At 40.3% G+C, this 20,968-nt stretch overlaps 1 protein-coding gene across 8 annotated transcripts in view; it reads left to right on the top strand.

The window, feature by feature from the left end:
- Positions 1-479: 479 nt before the first annotated feature.
- The window catches only part of dtnbb (dystrobrevin, beta b), a 37,526-nt gene continuing 17,037 nt past the window's right edge, over positions 480-20,968 (top strand). For 4 of the 8 annotated variants that reach the window (XM_015052108.1, XM_015052113.1, XM_015052114.1 and 1 more), the window contains exons 1-10: positions 481-866; positions 3,695-3,741; positions 5,173-5,240; positions 6,260-6,340; positions 6,497-6,710; positions 9,577-9,662; positions 9,946-10,100; positions 10,208-10,313; positions 10,887-11,053; positions 12,985-13,109. In XM_015052108.1, coding sequence (XP_014907594.1) covers positions 5,174-5,240; positions 6,260-6,340; positions 6,497-6,710; positions 9,577-9,662; positions 9,946-10,100; positions 10,208-10,313; positions 10,887-11,053; positions 12,985-13,109 — 1,001 coding nt within the window. In that variant the 5' untranslated portion in view covers positions 481-866; positions 3,695-3,741; position 5,173. Of the gene's footprint in view, positions 867-3,694; positions 3,742-5,172; positions 5,241-6,259; positions 6,341-6,496; positions 6,711-9,576; positions 9,663-9,945; positions 10,101-10,207; positions 10,314-10,886; positions 11,054-12,984; positions 13,110-20,968 lie in introns of all 8 variants that reach the window. The other 4 variants (XM_015052111.1, XM_015052112.1, XM_015052110.1 and 1 more) reach the window with 3 other exon arrangements.

Below are 20,968 nucleotides of genomic sequence, written 5' to 3' on the forward strand. Positions count from 1 at the left end.
CCCATCCATTGAATTTCTGTTTAGTCTGCTTCATGTTGCCTGTCAAGTTCCATTGAAGGGATTTCTTAATTAAACAGACCTGACATTTAGCCGCTACGGTAGTGAAACTGAGCTCATCAAGAGCCAGGTTGCTTTGGATACTTACTTCCTTTTAATACACTAAATAATTTGAAAACCGATTTTTCTATTTACTCGAATTATGTTGTATTAACATCGCTCGATAGTTTTAAGGACATCTGTAAGTGGGGAAATACTTATTTTTTTATTTTTATTTCACCGTAGCTGTACACCTACAAACGGGTGCGTGTCATTTATTTATTTGTGTTATCTTCAGTTGTTATTTCCTAAAGAAAATTAATTACGTGGCAATCAAATAATTTAGCTAGTGGCTCTTACAAAAAAAAATCGATTATTTACACAAACGGCTTACCATACTCTCGTGTGCGCGCATGCGTAAAACAGTAGGTGTTCGCGCATGGCATCTGCGTGCCTGCCTGCGCTCTGCCGTCCCCTGCCGCTGGGTCGCTGCTGATGCCGAGCGGCGGAACGGCTCGGCTCGTGCGTTTCTACGTACGGCTGCGACCGCAGTTGCCGAGCTTCAAAGGCGAATGAAACCGGAGAGCAGCTCGAAAAAATATGATGACGGCAGGACCGAGCCGTCCTTTACCATCCCGACAGCTGTAACGTCGGCGGAAAACGCTCGTGGATTTGTCAGACGTGAGAATGCGGCTGTGAATCACGGAGGAAATATCCCTGGACCACTCCGCTCAGCCTCCCCATCTGACTCCGCCGCCGCCGCCGCCGCAGCCGCTTCGCGCCGCCGATGGTGACGATGCTCTAAACGCAACCTGCCTGCGGTTCATCCGGTAAAGGCCGTCTCTCTTTAAATACTGTCGAGGCATCTGCGAGATTTGACAAGATGCAAGATTTGCATTATTTAGGAATCAAGAAAAAAAAAGAAAAAGGAGGAGGAGAAGGAGAAGGAGGAGGAGGGGAGGGAAAGAAAATCAAATCATCACGAGCTCCCATTGCGGAAATAAGATAACCTAAATAATGAGTAAAATCATCAGGCAACATGGCTGCATTTTTTGTTCCTCCTGGAGTGATCTGCTCGGAGTGAGGATGAAGGCTGGTAGGAAGGGAGAAATGAATGATATCAGCGGTGAGGAGGTACTGCAGTAACCGCGAGTCCTTCTGTTCGGATGTTATCATTACCGCCGAACCGAAGGTGCGGTTGCACTGTACCCTCACAGTCCCGATGTCAGCCAGTCCTACTTATTTAAATAGCTATCTGTAATTTATTACTGATTATACTTTCTGTTTATGTGCAACTGATTGAACGCAGTTGGCTTCAGATGCCACACTTTGATTTTAATCATCCCACCAGAAGGGATCTCGATGTGCTAACCTCTATAATGTATTCCTGAGAAGAAAAAAAAAACACAATTAACAACTTGTTCCTTAGCAAAGGATGCTGTATTCTGAGTAAACCACCAGTGGAAAACCTCAGTTATCTGCTCATGAATCCAAAAAGAGTTTCTGGATCAGATGATATGTTTTGTATTGTTGTGCTGACTTGTGTCTTAATTGGGCTTTGACTAGAAACCAGATGCTTTTCACAAGGCTTTCAGGGTTTTTCTGGTGTCTGATTGAAGGTTTTTCAAATTATGTTCTGATCCGTGTAGATCTCCGTTCTTACTGGGTTTCTCCAGCGACACCTTTCAGGCTTTCTGTGGTTTGTCCTCTTTGTTCCTGGAATAAAGGAACAAGATAAGTTTAAGAATATATGTTGAGATTGTAAATATTTATCAGGTGCCATATCAAGGCCTTCTGTGCAGAAAACTACAGTTCTTTTACAAAATGTATGGAAGTAAATATGTGCCATCAGGATTTGAATTAAAAAATGCCTCTGAAATTTGAATGCTATATATTTGTACTTATTTTTTTAGTGTATAATATATATTTTAACACTAAAGAAAGTACAAATTGCATAAAATATTAATAAAATGAATAACATACATTTTAACACTGAAGAAAGTAAGTACAAATTTACATCATTCAAATTTCAGAGGTATTTTTAATTCAGTTTTTGATGGGACATATTGTCTTCCATAGGAAGGAGTCATACACCTTGATTTTGTTTAAGGATTTTTGTCACTTATTAGTTAAGTAGTTTATTTTATGTAGTTCAGTGAAGGAAATTTGGAGCATAACTGCCAATTTTCTTTGTACAGATTAAGTTCTGAACTGTGTGGTGTGCGTTTGTATTTAAACCATTTAAAATCACCTTTCACTGCTATTACAGCTGCATGCCTTCTGGGGTATGTCTCAGATCTTCAATTAGATTCAGTTCTGGACTTTGACTGGGCCGGTCTAATCCATGCTTTTATGTAAACCGTACCATTGCAGTTCTGGCTTAGAGTCGTTGTCCTGTTAGAAGTTGAGAAGTCTTCTGCAGCCGCTAATGGTGTCGAGCATAAACCTGTGTGTTTGTAATTTGGACAAATTACAAACACAAGATTCAAAATACTCTGTTTTTGTCTGAGGGACAGACACAAACCGGTGGTGGGAGGTGTAAAGAAGTCGATACGACGATGACGTGGTCGTCGAAACTTTTGAAAAAAGTCTAAAAAGAATTTGGTGTGCATTTGCATTTACTCCAACACCCCTCAATAAAATCCAGAGCAGGCAACCCACCCTCAAAGTAAGTAGAGTCCATCTGTTTGTTTCGTCTAACACCAGTGGCCTAATTTGACAGGCTGGATGAGGAACAAGAGGCTCACTGAAACTCTGTCGTTTTGACCATGCTACGTTTTTATGCTACGTTTTTTATTACTATACGTAGTAATGAACTTTCACCAAACGAAGCGTCTGAGCTACACACCGAGGTTTTGTTGTGCAGTAGATGTTTGTTCTCTGCAGCTGTAAGGGAGCCAGACTGTTTCTCCGGTCTTTGTGACTCTCTGTCCTTGGCATTGAGAACAAAGTGTGGACTCTGCTTTTTTAGGTTCTCATATCATGCACATGATATTAAACCGTAATTTTCACCGTAACGGTGCTTGGATATGTGGAGGGTTTTTTTCCCCTTTCTTTTCCGTAAAATGACCCTCTGTACAAATTTGGCCTTTGTGGAAGAGTGGCAAGAAGAAAGCCAGCATTGAAAGAAAGAGTTGATGGAAAGATGGATGGAGCTAAACACTCATCGCGGTTTGTCGAACCTCAGCGCGCTCAGCTGACCATCCAGCGCGCACATGACCCGCGCCCGCCCGGAGGCGCACGGAGCCCGTGGTCCCGACGTCCTCCCTCCGGGGACGCCCGGCGCTCCTCGCTCATTGGCCGGGCCTTAATGCGCTCTTTGTCCATCATCATTAAACAGTTTCCGTGCAGCTCTGTTGGTGTCATTAGCCCACAGGATGCAGGCGTTGCTGACCTGGATGCCATGGAGAATTATCATTTGCGCGGACCACAGGCGCTGGACGGGTCCCGAAACAAGCGCACCCATGTCTTTCTACTTGAGCCGAGAGGGGGAAACAACAGCCTAGATTGAGAGTTAATGAAGTCTTTGAGGGGAAGAAGAAAGGGAGGCTTTAATTACTTTTTTTTTTTACACACTAATACATTTTTGGCGAGATTAAGAAGTTGAAAATCTCCTATATGAAGCTTTCACTAATGTTTCTGTGTCCTTTCCTTATAGGTTTGACCTTCAAGGCATCACTTTGAGTGAGATCTAATCATCAGCAGGTAAGCGCTTTAGAGCCGTCGGGTTCAGGCGTAAGATGCTTCAAAACAAGAAAAATGAAAATAATTGCAGCTGTACACGGGATTTTGTCGACCCCATGGTTTCTGCTGTGAAATATCGTCACACGTGAAAATAACCCATTGCCGTCCATACTGGAGAAAAAGTTGATTATAAAATTTCTCTCGGTTGGCCTTAGAGAAGGAAGAAGAGTAAATTATGATTGCGAAATTTTATTGTAAGGTTTAAACGCTCTTTCCATTACAGTTAATACAAATATAGACATTAAAAATGTTATTGAAGAAACACAAAACATAGATAATTTACTAAAAATCAACAAAAACTGCAACACAAAAACAAATTGTGGTTTATAATAAATTATTTTTTTTTCTGCAGTGTGTTTAATAAGCTACATGTCTATCATTAGCGCTATGTAACCCTATTTATTTCCTAAAGTCAATGCAGCTAACAGGTGATTAGCAAATTTGGCTTAGTGCCGATAGCGGAAAGTAACATGAAGAATTCAAACCATTTATCAAGCAAAGGTGTTGTTACTGATTATTTTCATTTCAAACAGACTGTCCTATCGATAAAATAACAGCAACCATACCACTGTAATAATAACATCTTTCTGCTTTTTGTGTTTAAATACAAAAAAGCCCTGCTGTGCTAATGCTAGTTAGCCTTTTCCTCAGAGCTCAACATTTAGCAAATTTCTCTGGTTTTTCTACAATTATTCAGTGCGTGAAGTTGATTCCAGATCCCAGATTTTTTTTGCAAACTAAAACAAGTTCATCTGTTATTTCTTTCACTGTCTCTCCTAACTCCACTCAATGTCCACGAGCTTGTACACACGAAAAAAAAAAAGTTTCCTATTTATATCTGATTAACCAGTTTCATTGTTAAACTTTCCTGAAAAAAGATCACTTTAAAATTGCATGAAAATTGTTAAAAATATATCTACATAATAGTCAGCAGTAGAAGGATGCAATTTTATTTACTGGTAAACAATTGATTTATCCTCCAATGGAAGTTTAAACTCCCCCGTGGAAAGAATAATGTTCATGAAGGAGAAACGCCGTCGCCTACTTTCTGCCAGATTGACGAGGCCAACTGTTCTCTGATCACACGAATTGGAACCAAACAAATCCTTTTGATTTCTGCGAGGGTTTTCTGGATGCGAACACAAATCAGCACACATTTTTCTACATCTAGAAATCCATCCGGCACTAATTTGTGTTGTAAAAGTCCGTTGAGGTTGGGGTAAAAACCTCAAAGTTCAGCGGGTGTGAACGCTTTTTCAAGGCATTTTCTGTTGGTTTTGAGTCACAATTTACCAGAGAACGTTCTCCGTTTAAAAGCCTCTGCCTTGCATTAATACGACGCTGCTGACTGAACAGTAAGCGCTGCATGCTCTTGTGTTTGATGTGCCACAGAATGATCGAGGAAGGCAGCAAACGAGGCAAGGCCATGGTCGAGAAGAGACAGCTCTTCATGGAAATGAGTGAGTGCAGTCAACTCAGAGACGTCTCTTTCCTCTACTCGTTGTCAGCTCGTGTGTCACTGTTTGACCAGCTTGCTCTCTGACATGCAGTAATCGTGTTTAAACGTGCCTGCATATAGCCTGTTTGCGTTTGGAGAAAGGTGTTATACCATTTGGGACTAAGATGATTAATCCATTAACCCTTAACTGGAGTACGCAGACTCAAAAAGAGACGATCTGCTGAGAGAACTACCGCGTCAGATCAAGAATTAAGACAGTACTGCACAAAAAATATACATTTTGCATTTAAAATAAAAATAACTTTTTTCTGTAAATATATTCTATCGAGAACATCTCAAGTCACAGTTTTAGTTTCACCTGGTGCAAATTTTCTAAATAAAGTCTCCTTTCAAGCAACTTTTTCTATCTAATTATTAATCGTTTAATCCCAAAAAATAATCAACGGATCAGCCCTGCTCTGTTGTGATGCAAAGTCGAGCAGAAAGGGCTGAGCTTTCTAAACGTTGACGTTAGAAGCATTTCTTTTTGCAGATTTCAGCTACAGATGTTAAAGGAATGCTAAGTTGTTGCGTTTTAGCCGATAAAATGTTTACTTTCTTACTTAAAAGGGGAATTGAGGGGTTTGTTTACTTCTTTTAATGTATTTCTAATATTGTATAAAACAAGACAAAGAGAATCTGGAGATTGTTCCCGTTTTTTATCAAATTAATCGACTTATTATAAGAATAATGAATAAATGAATCAATAGCCAACATAATCATTAATTGACCATATATAATGGCTGATAAAGCAACTATTGGAGTGTTTAATTGCTGATGCAGAATTAGTTGGCAAGACGTTAATCACACTTTAACTCTTAGCCCTTTAAATACGGCACTAAGGCTCCTTATTAATGGGTTAGATTGTTAACATCCATATTAATAACTAGTTTCTTACCTATACATTAATGATTTATAATGGGGTCTTGTTGTAAAGTGATACTAATTCATATATTTTTCCATTATTGTTTTGTTTTTCAGGAGCACAAAACTTTGACGTTATCAGATTGTCAACTTATCGGACTGCCTGCAAACTCCGGTTTGTCCAAAAGCGATGCAACCGTAAGAGAACGCAGACTCTTGTTTTTTTTTTTTTCTTTCTTTCTCTCTTTCTGTCAAATTTCTGTCCGAAGACGCTTGTGCGGTGACCGCAGACATGAATACGCACTCAGCTGATCAGAGCGTGCGCCCCCGCTCTCTCCCCGCTTCTTTTCGCAGTCCATCTGGTGGACGTCTGGAACATGATCGAGGCTTTCCGAGACAACGGGCTCAACACGCTGGATCACAACGCCGAGATCAGCGTGTCGCGGCTGGAGACGATTCTGTCTTCTATCTACTACCAGCTCAACAAGCGGCTGCCCACCACCCACCAGATCAACGTGGAGCAGTCCATCGGCCTGCTGCTGAACTTCATGGTGGCCACCTACGACAGGTTGGAAACGTGCGGACTGAAACTAAAGTATAGTAGCAGCTAATGAGCAGAGAGCGTTCATTTTAGTAACGTCACAATGCATCTATTTGGCATCGCTCGTAAAGATTAGTAGACACCCTTAAAATAAATTCATTATTATTACACTAGCATAACCACACACTAAACATTTTAGAAAAATCCAACCTTAATATAAGATCAAATATTCAGTCGTTGGCGCAGTTTCTGCTGCCTCATATAAACCCCCCTGAAATAAATAGAAGTCAGGTTTTTATTTAATATACAGCTCTGGAAAAAATTAAGAAAATGATTAGTTTTTCAAATTTTACTTATAATAGGTATATGTTTGAGTAAAATGAACTACCGAAATTCTAAGCAAAAATTTAGTATTTATTGGTGCCGTGCTTTCAGTCCTCAAATAATACACATAACCAAACAAGACAAGTTCTTAATCATTTACAAACAACAATGCTAATGTTTTAACTTGGGAAGAGTTCAGAAATCTATATTTGGTGGAATAACCATGAGGTTTTCAACGGGGGTTCAGTGCAGTGGTATATATTTAACTTTTTTAAAGTTACTAGTAACTTCAATAATAGTAAAGTTAGTGGTCACAGGAAGCCCCAAAAGCCCCACAGGGCTGATTTGAGGGTCCGAATCGGGTTGCTCTTTGCCAGCCGCTCGTTTAATTTCCCTTTGAGATCAGTAAAGTATTCTTGAACTTGAATAACGGAGGAAACATAAATTCTCCACTACTCACTGTTTACATCAAAGATTAGTGTCGCCAAGTCTCCTTGGCAGCCATAAGACACTATCAGCATGTTGATGTTAGCATGCTAACGTGTTAGCTAAGCTGTACTGGGAGTGTAACTAGAACTGGGTGCACCTCATGCCCAGTGTGAAGTAAGTTGGAGGATCTGTGATGCTGTGGGACTGAACACTTAAATAATGTGCTACCAAAAAAACAACAAAAATATGCAATCACTGGGATTTTCAGATAGATAATGATCCACATATCAACACAGAAGTTACATAAAATCAATTCTCTTTCATGATTATGTTTGTCTCCAGATCTTAATCCTGTAAAAAACAGAAACAACAGCATTTATCATTCAGGTAATAACGCTCTCTATCACGAGATAAACGTGCGCTCCTGATTGGCTGCTTGCCCTGTCCGTTCCTGGACCCATTTAGTTGGTTGACTTCTGTCTGTGAAGCCATTCCAGTCCTGCTCCATTATTAATTACGCTGCTGCTGCGTGTCTGGGAAACTTTGAGTTAATGGCTGCGATTACAGGAAGCAGCTTTGTTATCCGTCCCTTATGTCCAATCTGAGTTCGGCAGGAGCACCATCCGCGCTCCGTGGTACCTCAGGACCGAAGAGAAAACAAATAAGCTGAAGTAAAACAGCTGAGCGTTTAGAATGATGGCAACTTAATTACACAATCCTTTCATATCCCCCAAGCTAATCTCTTCTCTTTTTGTCTCATTTAGATGCTTCAGATCGTCAAACGGACTGTAATAGCAGACATAATTGAACTAAGTACACTGAAAGAAAGTTTACAAGTACCTATCTCATTTATTAAGGCTTTATGTGAAGAAATAATTGCCTACCTTTGACCTTTCTGCAGTCCTGAATTAATTGTGATTCAGCCCTGACCGCTGCCACGCTTGTAGAGTCGGGAAGCAAAGACGGCTTAAAACATCTCGAAAAGCGAAACTTGGCTCGATCGAGAACAGATAAAAGCATAAAAGTTATTGACTTCCTTTAGTCTGGGAAGGATTACAAAGCCATTTCTGAGGCCTTGAGGCTCGAGTGAGTCAAAGTGTGAGTCACTGTCCACAAATGGAGAAAACATGGAAGAATGGTGAACCTTCCCAGCATTGATTGCTACTCAAACAGTACATCCACGACAGAAGAGTGACCACGAAAAAAAAAAAACACGATCTAAAGTAGTGCAGGGCTCGCCTACTTCAGTTATGGTCGTTGTTTATGATTCAGCGATTTAAAAGAGACTGGGAGTGTTATGTGGACAAAACCAGTAAAGATTTAAAACCTTAAATCTCTCTGGATGATCCTCAAGAGCGTTTGAACAATATTCTGTAGACTGACGAGACATAAGTGAAGCTTTTTGGAAGGCGTGTGAACCATTACATCCGGTTTAAGAAAGAGAACTTCATACCAGAAGTTAAACACGGTGGTGGTAGAGTGATGGTCTGGGGCTGCTTTGATGAAATCATTAATTCTGCTCTCTACCAGAAAAATCCGTAAGGAGAATTATGCGACAAGCTGGTTTTGACCTTAATAAACTCAAACTTTCGGCTTACGCAGCAGAACGATGATCCTCGGCACGACATCTTGAAGTTTTAAGCGGAGGCCTAGTCAAAGCCTAAACTTAAATCAGTAATTATGTTCACTTGGTCCTTTGTCCCTTAATGACATTCTCATTTGAAGCTGCATTTTGTGTTTATTTAGGTTATCTTTGTGTTAGTTTGATGATCTTAGACATTAAATTTACCACTAAAGCAAAAACAGAAAAAAAATAGTTTGGGAAGAAAATGATTTTTCACAACACTGTATACCTTTTAGGCTTTACTTCTTCATATTTTTAAATACATTTAAAAGATGAATGTAACTGATATTGATTTTTTGGGGGGGTTATTTGCGCCACAAAACTTGATGTCTGTGTCACTATTTCTAATTATTTTGAGTATTAGTTTGATTTGTTACACTGATAATGTGCTAAAACACATTTTTTGCTTAAACAAAGAAGTTGCAGCGACCCAGCATCAACAGTTTTTAATCACACTGATATTTTTGCTGATTATGCATCTCTTTTTCTTTCTTCTTTTTTCTCCCTAACATGCAGTGAAAGTCATGGGAAGCTGACCGTTTTCTCAATGAAAGCCATGCTGGCGACGATGTGCGGAGGAAAGATTGTGGACAAGCTGCGCTGTGGGTACAATTTTCACTGACTTAACCGTTTAATGTCTGAGGATTTAGAAAGAATCGTAATTTAAGCTGTAGACATCTTCCTTTCCAACTTCATGTCCTCCTGCAGTTCCCTAATTTAAACACAGAGGGGCGCTGTTGAAGCACATACCCTTCATGCATTAGTTGAATGAATTGTGCATGCATTCAGGTTCTGGTGAAATTATGCAAAAGAGATGATGGAGCATTTGGAGGTTTTTTCCCTTTCTTTTCTGACAATAAAGCCAAACAATCGCTTGTCCCTCAGACGTTTTTTCACAGATCTCAGACTCGAGCGGAGTCATGGCGTTCGCAAAGTTCGACCAGTTCCTCCGGGAGGTGCTGAAGCTCCCCACGGCGGTGTTCGAGGGCCCGTCGTTCGGCTACACGGAGCATTCGGTGCGGATGTGCTTCCCTCAGCAGGTAGGCCGAGGATAACTGAGAGCTTTATTTTATTTCTTTCATTTTTTCATCTCTTTATGTTTCGTTGGGGGGAACTGTTTGATTCACTTGCGCCTGTTTCTCTCTAGAAGAAGATTATGCTGAACACATTTCTGGATGTGTTGATGGCTGATCCTCCTCCTCAGTGTCTTGTATGGCTGCCGCTCATGCACCGACTTGCCAATGTTGAAAACGGTAAGTCGCTATGGTTACGGCGAACGCCGACAGACACAGAAAGTTGCACACCTGCTATATAAAGCATAACAATTATGTACAAGCTGAAACAAACTTCACAGAGGAATGAAAGGACTGCAGTGTCTTTGTAAAGAAAATGAAAACATCCCCACAACTTGACATTTTTCCCTTGTTCTAAGTAAATCTACCAGTGGAACTAGTGCTTTTTAAATCAGTATTAAGGAGTTATGGATTTAAAACAAGGGTATGTCTTGATGAAAAGTTACTTGTTATTTCAAGTGTACTAAAAACTAGGTAGGATTTTTGCAGCATAAAATAGTTTCCCCAAAGTTTACCCTTCTACTTTCTAAGCATTAATTCACACCATCTGCTTCGATCTGCTTTGTTTCCAACCTGTTTTGCTGTCCAGTTTCTTGCTTGTTCAAAGTGACTAATTAAATTAAGGCACACAATATTTCCATTGTTTATCAAATATTATGAGATATTTCAACAGGAATGACTGGAATGCATAGAAATAAAAAAATAAAAAAAAAGATGTAATGAGCCGCTTTGTCTTTGCGTTTCTCTGCGCAGTCTTCCATCCGGTGGAATGTTCTTATTGCCGGAGCGAGAGCATGATGGGCTTTCGGTACCGGTGCCAGCAGTGCCACGGCTACCAGCTGTGTCAGAGCTGCTTCTGGCGGGGCCACGCCAACGGCCCCCACAGCAACCAACACCAAATGAAGGAGCACTCGTCCTGGGTAAGGAAACGATCCGCGATCCCCTCCCGGGTTTGCATTACAATTCTGCCGTCTCCACGCAAATTAAAAGTCAATACCTCTCGAAGGCCGAGGAGTGATTTTATGACAGAACAGCTGTCTGCATGCGGTTAATGGGCTCTCATAACAATCTAAGGGCGGGGCGGCGGAGGTGAGGGGTTTACGAGGTTTAGTTATTTTGAAAATGAAACTGTATTGATCGCGTCACCGCCTTCCCTCGAAGCTCAATCACGATGTCATAAATTGAAAGCAGGGAAAGGGATATTACCCCGGATCTCAAATCCATTTGCAATCCTGCAGGAAAGAATAAGAGCTCGTATCGCTTCGGGACTGGAGCGACATGATTGGAGCGACATGATTGAAAGCATTTAGACACGAAACACAAGTCCGATATGCCAAAACTATTTTTTTTTTGCCACTTATTGTAGGATACATGGATGCATCTGTACTGGATGTGGTCCTGAAAAGTGAAAAAGTCTCAATTTAAATGAGTCCGAAGCACCTAAGTTGCATCTTAGGTTCCACCTCTCTGACACTGGCAGGTTTTCTACCGTAGCAGAGTCGCAGAATGCCTCTTTTTCTATAAAAAAAAAGAAAAATAAATAAATATTTATGGCAAAATCCAATCATGTTTTTATCCCTAAAAGCCTCAAGGTGCTTCGTGTACACGATACCATCAAACCAGTTTATTGTAAAATTGATATTGAAGGCATTCTCATTCAGATGAACATTTCACTTCAAGAAAGTTGAGTATTTTTAATTAAATAACTCATAAGACGGAAAGACAGTTATGAGGTAAAGAATAAATAACCTGATTTCAAAGGAGAGTTTTTATGTCTCCAGATTTGAGAGATATTGGTAAAAAGTTTCAAATGAATTGAAACCACAGGTGTGAAACGACACACTGCAGATGCCACCAGCTTATAGAAATAAAAAGATTAAAAGTTCCATTATAACAAAACTATGTGCGATAAAATAAACGAAGATATGTGCAATATGCATCAAAAATTACAACTAAAAGATGGGTATTAATTATTTGTCAGAATCATCAGAATAACCCTAAAAAGTTACACTTTATTACAGTTCTGTCTTATTTCTGTTTCCATGACAGAAAACATTTGAGCCAAGTCAGTCAGGCAACTGTACAAAAACTAATAGATGATGTGTGTAAATGTCAGAAAATAAAGGAAGTTAGGAAAGAAAAGAATCTGTATATCTGTATTTTTCAGCATAAGTAGAAAAGGTTCAGTTTGATTTCGCAACAGAACATGAGAAAACAAAAGTACTTCCTGTAGTATATGTTGGGAAGAATGATAAGGTTTGAAGGGTTAAATACTTTTGTAAACATGTGTGGATGTGTAAAGCGTATATGTGTTTATGTTAACAGCAGGAGATACAGAGTTCCTCATCAACACTGCAAAAACACAAAATCTTACCGTGTAATTTTAATCTGGTTTCTAGTTCAAACATCTTATTAAACTTAAAATAACAAAAACTAATGACAAGTAGCTTCAGCAAGATGTAGGAGGAGCTTGTTTTTCAGTCAATAACTCCTCCATTATTCGTGAAGAAGTTCATGTTCCACTGGCAGATTATTTCACTTATGACAAAGGAAAAACATCTTGTTATAAGTGAATTAATTTGCCTATTGAACATGTACTTTTTCATCAATAATAAGGAATTATTGACTAAAAACAAGCTCCTCTTGTTGCTGAAAAGTTACTTGTAAATTAGTTCTAATCTAGAAACCAGATTAAAATTACACGGTAAGATTTTTATGTTTGCATGTTTGAGAGAGTAAGACATACCTAGTTACGTAAATGATTTCTGGAACAGCTTACGTTTGAGCGTACAACACCAAAACCGATCGATCAGGCGAGATGTGACACTGTTTTTCCCGCCTGCTATCACAGAAGTCTCCGGCCAAAAAGCTGAGCCATGCGATCAGCAAATCTCTGGGCTGCGTCCCCATCGGAGAGCCGCCGCACCCCGTGTTCCCCGAGCAGGCCGAGCGACCTCAGGAGCTCACCCACACCGTGTAAGTGCTACTCCCAACGCATTACCTGCTGCTGTGTCGATGAGCAGCGCAGTAGGAATCAATATGCTCATGACACGGAAGCCGTTTCCATCGTGTAACGTTTCCCATCGTCTTACTACGCCATCATCACACCGATTACGGCATCTCCACTCACTCAGACGTCCAGTCCCAGGGAACATGTGAGATGCTGCACAGGCCGCTAACAGCTCAGTCATCTTCATCAGTCTGTTGGCAATGAGACCTGGACGGTGCCGTCAATCTCACATTCCAGGCTGTGAGGCTCCTGGAAGCCGTTATAGGAAATGCGTTATGTTCTGCTGCCGTCTTTAACTCTGCACACATTGCCGAGTTCCCCTCCATGTTTTCCTTCTGCGTTGTTTCTCTGCTGCTCTTTTGCTTCCCACATAAAAAAAAATCAAAGCAAAGCTGCAACTATCAATTCGTAATCGATTAATCTATTGATTATTCTGACAGTTAATCGATTAATCGGACTTAAAAAACACCTGAAATATTCTGTGGGGTTTTCATTTAGGACTTTTTTTTTATACATTTGAAATGCATAAAAGATGCAAACAAAACACATGTATTCTTTTTTTTAAATGAGAAAATAAAAAAAATTTTATTGCCTGAAATTTAATAAAACAGCATTTCTTCAGCAAAACGATTCATCGTTTTTAGCGAAACGATTCATCTGCAGCTAAAAAGATATTTCTGACATCAAATTGTGAAAAATTCATCCCTTTCTGCTCAGCTTAGCAGGTCCTAATAGATTTCTTTACAGTATTTGAACTAGATGAAGCTAAAATTGTGTCACCTGAGGAGTTATAGGTAGAACATATTTACAGACGAAGGTTTTTTTTTCTCTTAAATGCAATATATATATATATATATATATATATATATGCATATTTGCACATTTTTGTGTTATTTTCTGCTCTGAGTATGTTGTTCTACTCTCCAGTTAACGATTAATCGGTTACTAAATTACCTGATTCATTCATTTCAATGATCGATTCATCACGATTAATTCAATTAATCGATTTTGCCTTAAATTTAAGACTACAACTTTAAAGACGTGACAAATGGGTTTACCAGCGCCAGGCACAAACCGGAAACAACTCAACTTTCTGACCCGACTTTCCGACATTTCCGATCGCTTTCTGCCGTAACAGGAAGCTCCTTTGCTCGCCATGCACGGCTATCAATCTGAGCCGTCTTTTTATGCCTCTGCTGCAGGCAAGTGTCAGTGAGTAATTGATAGAGAGTTGCGTTTTAGCAGGAGAGCGTAGCTCAGTAAATGCCAGGCAAACAGACAGAACGATACATTCCTTTCTGTTTTCCTGTTTTCCGGCATGATGGATACCATCAGCTCCAAATGAGTTCTCACTCCCAGGCTCCTCCCACTGCCAGGAAGTTTTCTCTGTTTTTTTTTTGTTTTTTTTCTGCACTCTGTTGAAATGTGTGCATTCGAGATGGATATGACATTTGCATACATTACAATTCATCACGGAGTGGAGAACAAACTGAGTGTTTTTAGAGACGAGGCGATTGGATTGTGCGCCATGTAGGCTGTGTAGCATGAAATTACATCACACAAGAAGATTAATAGCGATAAAAAGAAATACGATTTGCGGCCGAGACTATGTCGGATTAAATCTTTCCCTCAGCACACATTTATCTATTCTGTTCCCTGTTATTGTTCTTTTCTCTCTCTTTTTTTATTATGATGTTTTTTTACAATGTTCGCCGTAAAAGAGTAAATCCTGCCACAGAGTCCTAAATGCCCTTCAGCGTATGTTTTTCTTTATCTAAACTGTTTTTCTTGATGAATTATAGCCATACTGATACCTGAATAAGAAATTTGAAGCTTTGTGTGTCAACCTGATAATGAGGAAGCAACTTTGACTACAGACACCCTGCGTGCACTTTGCAATTTCTGCATAAGGATTGTTAAATTCAGACGGAAATTTCAGGAACTCTCGGCTGTTTTGTTTTTCTCGAAAGGACAGACTCCTCTCTCATGCACTTGTAGATGACATTTTAGCATTTTTTTTGGTTTGTTTTTATATGGAGCGAGTGGGTGTTTACTGACTTTTAGAAAAATGGATGTGACAGTTGCCCCTTGTTACTTGTTTCTCGATCTTTTTGCCTCTGTAGCTCGATCTCTCGCAAGGAGCAGAGGGGGGGGAAAGCTCTGCTTTTCTTGGGATTATAAATAAAATATTGTTGCAAGAAAATGTATATTTGCATATGTACCCGAGGATGAATGAATCAGCCATGCAGCCAAAGAAAATGTTAGTTTCTCTTTTCTTTTTTTTATTTTATTTTACAAGCTAGCATAATATGTGAAACGCTGTCACATCCTTTTAGGCTTCTCCTTGAAAACGTTTTGTTTGCATCCATTACAAGATCCTATAAGAAAACATAAAAGATTCAGTAGTAACCAACCTGATATAAAACTGACAATAAAATCAGCAACTAATATGCTGAAATGTGTTGAAGTGGTCCAGTCAATACATGTGTTTTTTGTTCAATTTTCAACCTCTTGTTGATATTCTTTAAAAAAAAAAAAAGACATTGACGGTCTTTGCAGGGCATAGAGAAGGTCACAACGTGGCTCCCATTGTGTTCAGTGTGGGTGACATTATGCATTAAACTCACGTAGTGAGATGGTGGTGGTGTGTGGAGCAGCGTAGTCACTAATCTGCAACGCGTGGCTCAGGTTCACCGGCTTCGTATTGCTGATCTGAGGACTACAAAGGAGCGGCTACGCTGCGACCTAATTGTGTGCTCACCAGGAGGCCATCAAAGTAATTAAAAATTGCTTTCTCGGTGGCAAAAGCGACATTGCACCACTCTGCCTGCTACCAAAAAGTACTTAACCAAGCAGCTGAGACAAAAACATCACGAGCTACATGCTAATAAGTACGGCACCACGATCGAGGGAGAACGTTTAGTTTTTGGCAGCTGATGCCTCCATCCAGGAAGATGTAGCGTCTCTGGAGAGAAAAAACATAAAGATAACGTCTTAAATAACAGCAGATAATGTGAGCTGGAGAATAGTCGAAGAAAGTAGCAGATTTGAGGAAAAGTGATCAGTTTGCCCTCCAGTAGCAAAGTTTTGGATCATCTGAAGGCTTTTATCTGCATTTTGTGGAAGTAACAAAAGTATGGACTGGTGTTCCCCCTGTTGTATCCTGGAAGAGAAAGAGAGAGACAGCTGACACAGATGGGCATTTTAAAGAATTGGTGGGTGAATGGATAAGTAATCTCCATATCATTCACGACTCCTGAATCTTTTCCCTCCTGCCTCATTTGCTGAATCGTACTGATCCCAGTAGCCTGAGTCAGGAACTCTAAAACTATCACCAAGTTGGATAAACATTGTCTTCGATGAGTTGTCATTTCATATTATAAGTCCCCATCATATCTCAGGAGTGTGTGTGTGTGTGTGTGTGTGTGTGTGTGTGTGTGTGTGTGTGTGAGCGCTGACAAAGCCTGTGTCAGAACGCCTGGCAGAATCAGGCTATAGCGTCAGGTTTGATCAGGCCACCCAAATCGAACGGACACGCGCTCCCCTGCTGTCCCAACCCTCGCAACGCCCTCTGACAAAGTGCTGCTGTTCCCGTGCTATTTTGAAATATTTACCGGCGTCTGAACCGACGTCTAACCGAGAACTGAGCCGTGAATTTCTCTCCTCTCTCAAAGTGTCAGGTAGATTGTTGGGGATTTGTTGCTTGGAAGAGGATGCATCGTTCTGGGAGCCACCGTTTGTCTGAGAAGCTTCCTCTCACAGACAGAGCTAGCTCCGCTTCTGTCAAAGTGACTCACACAGGCATTGTCTGTACTTTGCATTCAACTTTAATACATGCTGTGGTGACAAATCCTGAGTCACATTCAATATTCAGAAAGTAAATTTCTCTTCACTATAAATTCTTTAGAAATTAATTCAATTTTTAAAACGTATGCCCCTGCTTTACAACTTGAAGTTATCTCCTGGCCACTGCAAAAATACATCGGCGCCATTAAAACCGAGATATGAGGCGTATAATTGGCCATCCTGAGATTTTAAGGATTAAGTTTTCATAATAGCGGTCTTGAAATTTTGGAGGCTGACGCTAAGGCCAAGTCATTTCAAGGTTTCTAATGTCTTGAAACAGCTTCAATCACAAATTCATCAACTGTTTTTATGACTGCTATTTTATCAACCACTGAAATCTCATCATATTTGCATTGAACAGTTATTGACAAAAACTCAAATTACCAATTAGAACTGGAATGGAGGCTAGTCAATAAATCAATAACAATATATATTGCGATAGACACATACAGTAATATCGATAGAATTTTCAGTCGTTTCACTGAACTCAGATTCAGAACCGCACAGCATTCTGGGAGATGTAGGCAGAGGAAAAGCTTCAGCTTCTCAACCTCTCATGGCCAGCTGAGCAAGCTGTGTGGCTTAAGCTGACTCACTCTTTGGTTACCTAGCAACAACCTGTTTAAGGTTTCGCCTCATAGCTACTTACGACTGAAAACCACCGACGTGAAGTGGAAACTGTGAGTAAAACAAGAAACGTCACTTCTCTAGTTTTGAAGTATTTCAGATATTTAAAACAAAAACAAACAAAAAAACTACTCGATAATTATCGATATCGACCGATATGAAACGATTAAATCGTGGTAGGTTTCTCAGCCGTATCGTCCATTAACTCCCATCCTTAGCAATCTGCCATTCTTTTCTTTAACATATAATTTATTTTTGTAGCCTTCTCCATCATTTCCTGCTCTTAAGTGAATCACACATCATTCTCGCTGCCACACTTTAATCTGCACAGTTATGGTGACCCAATTCTGTAGCAGTGCTTGTTGATGCGTCACATGTTAGAGCTATCCTACCTGCTTCTCAGGATCCCGTCACTTTGATTCGGTCTCATAAAGTGGGTTTGGTGGATAGAGGACAAGGACTATTTAGGCAAGAGCTCAATGACTCTTTGGCATCGGTAACATTGAGAATGTGCTAGAGGTTTGAAGAGCAGGGGGTCGAAGCAGGATCTTCCCAGGAGAGTCATCAGAAAAGTGCGTAGAGGGCCTGTGAAAACGAGATTTAGCTCTTTGGTAACCTTGTGAGTTGGAAGACTGTGGACCAGTTGTAGCTCAAACAAGTGAAGTGATGATTGAAAAATTTGATGAGTCATGATTGCCAAGGTGGAAATTTGCATCATCAAGAACAAGGGACAGAAGAGATCAAAGTATCTACTTCTTCTAGAAAGTCATTGAGGTATCCTGCAGGGTGACATGAGACGTACAACAAACGATTTTAACCGGTCCAAGCTGACATATTCGGTTATGGGTATTGTTGGAAATTAGCAGGTCCATTTCACCACCTTACCCAAAGAGGGATGGGAGAATGTGTGGTTCGTCACATCTTTGGTGCAAATATGCCAAAGCATTGTGCTGCTGAGTTTTGTGAGGACTTTAAAGAATAGTATACATTAACCGGTTAGGATCTGTCATATTTCCTGACAACAAAGCACCACCCTTCCCACTTCTAGTGTTTTTGAAGTCAGTGCTGGGGGCGAAGGGACAAGAAGGCACAAAGCTGCACTTCCTGGGAAAATAATAGCTTTCACTCCGTGCTCTTAATTGCCTTGGCTAATGGCTCTTTTATTCAGGAAATTTGCTTCCTATTACTTCATTCAACCTTGTCATGATAAATGAGTAATGGCACTGTTCATTCTAAATGAATGAATATTCCATCAATACCGACGCTGCTTCGGGAGCCATATTGTGCTGTTTGTTTACATTAGCCTCCATTGGTGAAAATGATTAAGATATTAACTGAATCACAAAACAGGAAGACACAACAGAAAAGGATCTTCCTACAAAACACTTGCAAAATTGTCATCTCATTTCACATGATAACCACGTAATAAATGACAACAAACGACATAGCAATGTGGCGTTCAACTGTTCAGTTAGCTAAGTCAGAGGTTCCCAAACTGTGGGGTGCGCTCCCTAGGAGGGGCACCGTGCCATTGCAGGGGGGGCAAGGGATGGATGAAACCAAAAATGCACAAAGCAATGAAAAGATGTGCATTAAAAGACCTTAACAGAGTTCCAATGTTAGTTTACTTAATCAGTCAACAATGTCTGCAGCTCAGAGCATCCAAAAATAAACTTAATCTCCCACCGCTATCAAAGTTCTCCATTACAGATTAGACACTAACTCCATCAAACCTTTATGCAGAACCTCGCCTAAAATATTCTCCTGATCTAGCCCATTAGTTTCCCATGTCTCGCTGAGCCACAAGAAATTACTATATTGCACTGTGTGTCATTCAGGAGAAACGGGCCTTAGCGCATTGCAGGCTTTGATCTTTTTTAATGCCTGAATGTTGACCTCTGAGACACTGGATAGAGGTCTGGGCTGGACGTCCTCAATCAACTTCATGCAGGTAATGAGCCACGGAGCCGTAGGCAATTATGCGAGCGAGTTGAGCTACGTTTTAGATTCGACTTATGTTAGATAAAAGTACTAAAACCCAAACATAAAAATGAGTTGTTTTTTATTGGACCCTGCTGTTACACATGAGTTGCATTAATAGATTCACAAAAGGGGCTGAAGATTATTTTTAGAAGTCTCGCTCTGAGGAGCTTTGATTTATGTAACTCGCTGAAGGTAAAGGGAGGAGTTGAGATATGTAAATGTAAATATACTCGCAACCACAGATGAGCACTCTGTGCACAATTCTAAATAAGACTCATTTTGTATTTTTTTTTTTTTTTTTTTACCTACTAGCAGTTTTGGCTAAGCTAAAGCAAAATTACATTTCCCCATTTTGTAGCGTGTCTGCATGTGGCGAGGCGAAGAGACAGAGTCAGAGAGGAGCCTCAGAGAGGGGAAAGGAGCTTGAGTGAGACATAGAAAATCTACGTCGTCACAAAGTCACGTGACTGCCGAGTTTCCTTGGAGACAGCAGCAGTGTAGTACATTGAGATGCTCGCCTGCTCAGTTGAGGACAGATTAGGCATCTGGCAGCAGCAGCAGCAGTGGTTGGATGTGTTTTGCCACCGAGGCAGGCGCTCTCTCTCCCCGCAGAGGTAAGTCTCGGACCTCGTCCTTTGACTCCAGCTGCTTCTGAGGCGATTTGATGACCGATAAACCTTGTTTTTTATGTAACTGTTTTCCATAATGTTTGTTTTTTTTTTTTTTCATGGAGGACAGAAATAGTATGTGCAAGGTTCAGCACTCATACTTTTCCTTTTACTCTCCTGATGCGAAAATAGTGGAAAGTTGTAGCAAATGGCTTTGATGAAAGAAGAGAGCAGATGACTTATTCATGTGTTTCTCTAATCTAATGTGTAATATCAAGTATTTAAAGAGAAAATATTGAACAGAAAAGTGTTTGTGAGGAGATAATCCTATTTAAATGTTTTTTTTTTCATTTCTGTTTTGTTTTTAAAACAAAACAGAAATATTTTGCATTATTTTATAATGCAAAATAAAAAACCCTGCATGATGCTATTAACAACAGTATGGTAATATATCTATAAATTCCTGTGTCAGTACAGAGGAGTTCTCAACAGGGCTCTGCCTTCTGTGTCATAGTGAGAGATGTAAATAAAGCCAAACAGAATCGAGGCTAATAACTACAAGGTGCAGATTCAGAGGATGCAAATCCAGAGATGTGCAGACCTCCGCGTGTTTGTGAGCGGCTGCTGTTTTCTGGGGGATGTTTTGATCCGTTAATGAGACTCTGTGCCCTGAGAGTTTGAGTCCTGGCGAGCCCCGACACGAATCCAGACACCATATGGGCCGCGTTGCTTTGTTTACTCTCTCAAATTACCTCCCACAA

Source organism: Poecilia latipinna, unplaced genomic scaffold (genome assembly GCF_001443285.1).
Source record: "Poecilia latipinna isolate Pla-1442-1.1 unplaced genomic scaffold, P_latipinna-1.0 Scaffold1087, whole genome shotgun sequence".
Taxonomy (NCBI): domain Eukaryota; kingdom Metazoa; phylum Chordata; class Actinopteri; order Cyprinodontiformes; family Poeciliidae; genus Poecilia; species Poecilia latipinna.